The 8,008-nt window shown below is 33.0% G+C and overlaps 1 protein-coding gene across 1 annotated transcript; it reads right to left on the bottom strand.

Annotated features, from left to right (window-relative positions):
* Positions 1 to 2,140: 2,140 nt before the first annotated feature.
* On the bottom strand, positions 2,141 to 6,668 carry nek12 (NIMA-related kinase 12). The gene is made up of 3 exons (XM_067456625.1): positions 5,655 to 6,668; positions 4,519 to 4,719; positions 2,141 to 3,929 (listed from the first exon to the last, which is right to left on the bottom strand). The coding sequence occupies exons 1-3, from the start codon at positions 6,523 to 6,525 to the stop codon at positions 3,772 to 3,774; spliced, it is 1,230 nt and encodes a 409-aa protein (XP_067312726.1). The 5' UTR covers positions 6,526 to 6,668; the 3' UTR covers positions 2,141 to 3,771.
* Positions 6,669 to 8,008: the final 1,340 nt, after the last annotated feature.

Genomic DNA, 8,008 nt, shown 5'->3' with positions numbered 1-8,008 from the left:
CTGGAGGTTTGTAGAATTCCTCTGCTTGGAAGAGGGACAAATCTTATGCTGTAAGCTTGACTCTTTTTCTTTAACTTCCTTCCCGTGGTCTTGAATGAATCTTGCCAAGTGTGTTAGAGATTTACAGTACTGCTGGAACCAATACATTTTCCATTAAAATATTTCCTGATAAGCAAATAAGGAATTTAAACATACAGCTTTCAATGAAACACATGTGTGAGGAGCAGTAAAGTTATCTAGCAGAGAAATCTCACACCAATAAAGGCCAGCACATGTGCTTTCTATTAAAGGTCAAGGGAAACATGTTTGCCTGAGTTTCCTCCCATTCTCTGCAGCACTTCCGTTCTCTTTGGAATATCATGACTGATAAAGGAACTGTATGTAAGAAATGTATTTCAATTAATCATAAAATGGCCCTGATATGTCACTAGACATTAAGAAATCATGTTAATTAAATCACTGACAACAGTAGTCCGGCCAGGATATTGTCATTTAAAAGCCCTCAACTGATGGTGATGTTAACATGTTGTGTTTTGGCCTGAAGCTCCGCCCTCCACCTATCTACCAATCACAAAGTTACACTGTAAACAATTTTTTTACCTGGTTAATAAGTTACCTGGTTGCCTTAAAATTTTGAGTTCATTAAAATTAAAAATTTGAGTTAATACAATGAACATTTTTGAGAATCGACAACCTTCATTCAAATATTATTAAAAGATTGGGTAATTGTGTGTTTTATTTGTGATAACGTAGTGAAACATGCCAAATTGTGCTATTGTAATGATTTATTTTTTTAAAATTATGTAGTTCAGATACAATAATATTTTGAGTTTCTATTTATTAAACCAATTTGCTTCGTTATATCAACTAAAATTTTTAATTTCAATAAACTAAAAATTAAGGCATCCAGGTTACTTACTTTTTTAAGTTAAACCAACAATATTGTTTTACAGTCTAGGGTTTCCAGCTCTGCTCGCTATAGTGATGGGAAGTTCGGTTCTTTTCCGCGAACCGGTTCTTTCGAAAAGTTCATTTCATTGAACCTGTTAAAAAAAACGGATCACTGGTTCTTTTACGCCCTTATATAATGACGTCATTTCTATCATCCCGGCGAATGTCAGAATGATGTTCATTGTCAGACTGATGATGTCAGAATGTTCATTGTCAGCCAATCAGAATCCATACTGCTGTAACAAGCTGGATCATTTAAAATGGCAGACAAGCACATGCTAACAATAAATAGAACAGACCTGGTGTGGACACTAATATAGTTTTTTTTTTTAATATAGTTTATAGTTTATTTTTATCCTTGTTAGTGTGAATGGGCAAACCAATAAGCATGAGGCTTGCCAGACAAAGATAATTGAGTTTTTTGGTGGGGAAAACTAATCTCATTGCTATAAAACAAAGGTTTTCAATCAATTTTTATGTTAAAACTATAGTCAAGCTCATGTTTATTGGTTTGCCCATTCACACCAACAAGGATAAAAATAAACTATATAAAAAAACTATATATATATATATATATATATACAGCTTGAATTCACTGAGCTCCTGAAAGTGACCAATTCCTTCACAAATGTTTGGAGAAGCAGTCTACATGTCTAGGTGTTTGATTTTATACATCTGTGGCCATTATTGGAACACCTGAATTTAATGATTTGGAGGGGTGTCCCAAAAGTTTTGTATATATATTCTAGAGGGCTGAGGATGATAGGTACTTTAGGTCCCATCAATCACATCATTACCACATGGCACAAGCTGATTGGCCTCTGCTTATTATTGCTCAACAGTAAAATAGTCTGCTTTCTCTAAAATCCTCCACATCCCCCAGCTCCACCTGCCTACATCAGCTACAGTATTTAATTGTCTATTCATGCAACAGCAACATCTTCATCTTACATGCTCACAGCATTGTTTCTGTTTATTAGTAGTAACAAGTCTTCACCAAGTCCAAATACATAGCATTGCCATTTTCAAAAACATGGTAAAACTAGTCATGATTGAAAGCAGTTTATTTAATGTACCAATTCCTGAAATAAAATACAATTAGGACACACCAAGGAAAACAACAACACAAGTGAATAAAGAAAAAATTCTAATTGTATTATTATTATTTTTTACTTTTAGAAATGCATGTTAAACCCCAACTCAAAAATAAATACTCTTAATTACAATCCTATCCTCGATTTTGAATTATATGCAAACAAAACAAGCAAGAAAAAAAAAGTTGAGCTAAAGGATGGAGCACTCATGCAGAAATCAATCAATAATGCATCAAACTTTGTACAAAGCCCTGAAGACACTGAAGTGATAAGCTCTCCCAGTAGCTAGTTTTACTATGGATGAAATATTGACAGATTTTAAAGTGACAAGGCATAGAGGTGATTGCTACTTAAAGTGGTCTCAGACCTGTTTGCATCTATTCTGGTCTCTCATCCACTCTTCTAAATGCATAGGCAAATAAATAAAGAAACATAGACAATCCATCAGGCTTAAAATTCAGGCAGGAAATTTTGAACGCTCTACCCTGAATGACTCCTCAGTCCATGTTTGACTCCTTTCAGAACATTGCATTAAAAATAAATGTATTTTGTGTGAATGACTTTAAACTTTTAATGTTCAGAGTTGTTTTTCTTTTACAATGGATAACTTATGTTTCAGTGAAAAACTGTAAGATGGGTCTTCATTTGTGGCTAGAGGTGCTCTACAGCTGTTTTTTCAACGTCATCTATAAAAGCACACACTAGTTTTAACATTAACATGGCCTTGGTTTTTGATGAAAAAGGATTATCGTGTCTTTCTCATTCCATGATACAAATAAAATACAGCACTACCTGACTGGGACTGATGCAATTTTTAGTAAAATCAAAGTAAACTTTATACAAGTTAGGTTCAAGTTTGATTTGATTAATTATGATAGATATTAAAACACAATGTGAAGATATAATAATGATATAATTGATGCAGCTTTCCAATGCTAATTCTGCTCGCTTGATAACATACATTCCTCTGGGTGTAGATTGTGAACATTTTTATGTGAAATATAATAGGGTCATTTATACAGTTACAGTTTCTCTATCACACTGACTAATCCCTATTTGGAATAATCTGGACAAGTTTATGGGAAAACGCCTAAAGTGAAAAACAACTGCAGCTGTGGCCCATAAATTTACAGATTCAGCAAATGTCTTCTCTTTTATCAATCGTGGAGTGAAAGCACAGCAGGGAATGTTCACATGATATTCTCCACTGATTTCACATTTACAAGCATTGGTTAATGGATACATTGAGAAATTGTTTTTGTAAATAAGAATGTAGAGAAATGGGTTGCCACTGATATAATGAATTTCTGTATCCACAATATGGTATTAAAAAGGCAGCAGTTTTATACTTCAGACTCTGTGACGTGACCGATAATGCCAAGATGGGAAACTATAATGCATTCTTTTGTCTTTTTTTTTTTTTTTTTGGAATCTGGAATGGTATGTAACACCAGACTACACATTTTCTTACTATAGAGTGCCACCTACTGGTTATACTATGTAACAATTTCAAAAGAGTACTGAATGCTTGGGTAAAATTTTCTTAATAACAAATGTCTATAAGATATCACTTTTATAATATCAGTTATACATATATTACAAAATTCTGTATATAATATACTCTGAAAGCTTCATTTAATTCCAGCATTTGCTGAAGTTCATTATTGCGTCAACAGTGACTTTTAAAACAAGGAAAATTACTTTCTCTAAATTAGACAGGCATGATTCAGCATGTGGTCTCTTGGTCAAGGTTAAAAATGAGGTAGCAGGTCTCCAGATGGTCTGTCCCGATCATGTGCTGGAACTGTGGCTGCAGGTCTTCTGGCGTGAGACCATTCAGAAAGTGCTCACTGATTTCCTCATAGACTGAGGCTCCAACGTCCTCTATGAATTCAGAAAGCAGAACAGCATTTACTTACCTATGCAAAGACCATCTGAGAATCAGATTTGTGGCAAACATATATATATATATATATATATATATATATATATATATATATATATATATATATATATATATATATATATAAATGCTCTGAAACAATAACATCAGTAATCATTATACTCTCCAAATCATTCGTTTAGACCACTGTGACCTTGGTTTTAAAAAAAAAATATCTAATTTGAGTGTTAACACTTAATTGAAGCAGGTTGTTAAATGAATCACTGAAGTTAAATATAATAATGACAAACCAAGGAAATTACAAGAAAAATGAAGCCAATAAAGAAAAAAACTTTGATGGTCCACTTTAGAAATTCTACTAACTATAAGTAACTTTGCAACTACATGTTAACTAACTCACAGAGTATTATTAGACTGGTAGGTTAGGGTTAGTATTAGTCATAGTTAGTAGTTGACATGTAGTTACAAAGTTACTTACAGTGTGTCAGTAAAATGTCTGTTGAGCTATAATTAGCAGAATGTCTAAAGTGGACCATCGAAATAAATCCAATTTTATATGTGCAGGTTTACCCATGTATTTCTCTTTTAACAGTTTCATTGTGACAGAGAAACCGCCTGCATCTTTGAGCTCCAGTTCCACATCAAATGGGTCATTCTCTGGAACAAAGTTCATGGCATCTCTGGCATAGCTGACTACTTCAGCCAGGTAATCTTCCTCAGCTTCTTCAAAGTCATCTGGATAGTCAGAGGTGTCCTCATCATCAGGCACAACTATAATTCAAAATACATGCAGAGAATACTCAAAGGTGTTAGAAAAGTATGACATCATTCTTAGATCACTATCTGGCTATGCCTGTTGTCTTAGATGTTGCTGCATAATAATAATGATAATAAAAGATTATTAAAGGGTTAGTTCACCCAAAAATGGAATTGATGACATTAATGACTCACTCTAATGTTGTTCCACACCCATAAGACCTCCGTTCATCTTCAGACACAGTGTAAGATATTTTAGATTTAGTCCCAGAGCGTATCCAAGTGTATGCACACTATACTGTCCATGTCTAGAAGGGAATAAAAACATCATCAAAGTAGTCCATACGTGACATCAGTTAGTTAATTAGAATCTCTTGAAGCATTGAAAATACATTTTGGTCCAAAAATAACAAAAACTACGACTTTATTCAGCATTGTCTTCTCTTCCGTGTTTGTGTTCAGACCTCAAATAAAGATTAAAACGGTTATGAATCAGTGAACGATCAATGATTCGGATCGCCAGTGTCACGAGATTTCAGCAGTTTGGCATGCGATCCGAATCATTGATCAATTCACTAATTCATAACTGTTTGAATCTTTATTTGAGGTTTGAACACAAACAAGGAAGAGAAGACAATGGTGAATAAAGTCGTAGTTTTTGTTATTTTTGGACCAAAATGTATTTTCAATGCTTTAAGAGATTCTAATTAACTAACTGATGTCACATATGGACTACTTTGATGACGTTTTTATTACCTTTCTGGACATGGAAAGTAAATTGTGCATACACTTGGATACGCTCTCAGACTAAATCTAAAATATCTTAAACTGTGTTCTGAAGATGAACGGCGGTCTTACGGGTGTGGAACTACATTAGGGTGAGTCATTAATGAAATCAATTTCATTTTTGGGTGAACTAACCCTTTAATATGATTACATTACACCCTTACCACTAGATTCCTCAAATGCCTCTTCAGCCACATTGGCAAGGCTGGAGGAGACATCTTCCCTCGAAAAATCTTCGGAGGACACATAGCTATCATGTTCGTCAAAGTCCTCTGAATAATCAGATTCTGTTCCTTCATGGATCACTTCCTCCTCACCACTGCGTGATGTCTCTATTTGCAGTGTCTTGTCAGAGACAGCTGAAACAGTATCTGTTCTGCTTTCCATAGGTGCATTTTCCATGTTAAAGTCTTCTTTTGTTTGAGGTCTAGATTCACCATTCACCTTTGTAAGTTCTTTCTCCTGATGCTCGATGAAGTTTCCCAGATGTTCTTGCACATAGGTCATACTAAGCATGCTGCTCGCACTCGGTCTGTTCTCAGGAACCAAGGACAGCATTTTCCCGATTAATTTATGGATGTCTTCTGAATACCTCTCTGGGACTTTGATGTACTCGCCTTTTATGATCTTATAAAAGAGACTTAGGAGATTTTTAGCTTCAAAAGCTGGTTTGAGGGCACAAAGCTCATATAGCAGGCAGCCAACAGCCCATATGTCAGATTTGGTGCTGTATGGGACGTCCTGACAGAGTTCAGGACTCAGATAACTGGGGGTTCCCACACAGGTGGAGGCCATATCCAGTGTGTGGTTCATAATCTTTGATATTCCAAAATCCCCAAGCTTAATCACCCCTCTCTTGGTTAACAGCACATTGGACGGCTTGATATCTCTGTGAAGGATCTTTTCATAGTGGATATAACTGACGGCCATGACAACTTGCACAAACCAGTTCATAATTGTGCATTCTGTAAAGAATCCCCCGCTCTTCTGCTCTTTAATGTGGTCATCCAACGTTCCGCCATCACAATAATCCATAACAATGTAAATATTCTCATTAGTTGTGTCAAAAAAGGTGTCAATCCATGTTATAATATGAGGATGCTTCAAGCTCCTGAGAATATCTGCCTCTTGCAATACAACATCTTTGCTCTTTGTTTTTCGGGAATTGTCCACGTGTATTCTCTTGACTGCACATAATTTCTTTGTATCAACTTGTCTCATCAACATTACACTGCGGTCAAGCCAGCCGCGCTTCGAAAATACACGGTCAAGCCAGCCGCCCTTTTTTTTTTGTATGCGCGTCTAATAGTGCTCTTACGGTATGGGTGCTGGAAGCGGTCAAAATGGTTTTAAAGACTCTGTAATAAAGGCGTTTCATTTATGCTTTTGCATTTGTCCCTAAAAAGAGTAAGACCATCATTTTTCATCTTATTAGGACACAGATAATACAATTTAATGTTTTAAAAACACATGACTTATTTTAATTTTAATGTTTGCATATGCTATACATTAATTATTATACGTAATGTTTTTTGTATAACTTTTTGATTGTAATGTTTTCTTATACTATACATTAATTACTATACATCATTTATTATTTTTATTGTTATTACTTTTTATTTTAATTTATAGTTAAGTATAATATATGAATTTTATGCATAATTTATTACTATTAATTTTATTACTTTTTGATTTTAATGTTTTATAGGCTATATTATATTAATAAATATATATTATTATTATTAGAAATGAATTTGTTAATATTCATGTTAAAATAATACATCATTAATGTTAATTTTTTTATGTTGGTATATGCTATACATTAATTATTATACATTTATTAATTTAAACTGAATTACTTATATATATATATATATATATATATATATATATATATATATATATATATATATATATATATATATATATATATATATATATTATTATTACTATTAATTAATGTTATTCATCGTTATATCATAAATTAATGTTACTTTTTTAATGTTTGTATATGCTGAACATTAATTATTATTCATAATGTATTCATTTTAATTGTATTCATGTTTTTTATTTTAATGTTTTAAATGTATTATATATTAATTATTATACATTCAGTACTATTAATAATGTTAATATTCATGTTAATTATCATACATCATTAATATTACTTTTTATACATAATTTATACAAGCACTTGCTCTGTTCAATTTTCAAAAAATTATAAAAATCTTTCCTTCATAGGTTTGCTCATTCTGTCAATGGATATTTGTTCAGAGTGACCCTGACTATTACTGTATTTATTTACAAGTCATTTTACTGTATAGTTTTTGAGAAAAGTACAGTCAAACTCGCCCCAACAGTCATTTAAGCACTTACAGTCCAATATTCAAAAAATCATAAAAATCTTTCCTTCATAGGTTTGCTCATTCTGTCACTTGATATTTGTTCAGAGTGACCCTGACTATTACTGTATTTATTTACAAGTCATTTTACTGTATAGTTTTTGAGAAAAGTACAG

The sequence above is a fragment of the Pseudorasbora parva genome, chromosome 11 (genome assembly GCF_024679245.1).
Source record: "Pseudorasbora parva isolate DD20220531a chromosome 11, ASM2467924v1, whole genome shotgun sequence".
NCBI lineage: Eukaryota > Metazoa > Chordata > Actinopteri > Cypriniformes > Gobionidae > Pseudorasbora > Pseudorasbora parva.
This window is presented reverse-complemented; position numbering and strand designations above follow the sequence as displayed.

What these genes read in the sequence shown, in the direction of transcription:
- nek12 (XM_067456625.1), bottom strand. Translation starts at nt 6,525, where the DNA reads ATGGATTATTGTGATGGCGGAACGTTGGATGACCACATTAAAGAGCAG. An exon ending in GGCATTTGAGGAATCTAGTG is followed by an intron (nt 4,720 to 5,654) that starts GTAAGGGTGTAA and finishes TTTGAATTATAG; the next exon opens with TTGTGCCTGATGATGAGGAC. An exon ending in GTTAAAAGAGAAATACATGG is followed by an intron (nt 3,930 to 4,518) that starts GTAAACCTGCAC and finishes CTGAATTCATAG; the next exon opens with AGGACGTTGGAGCCTCAGTC.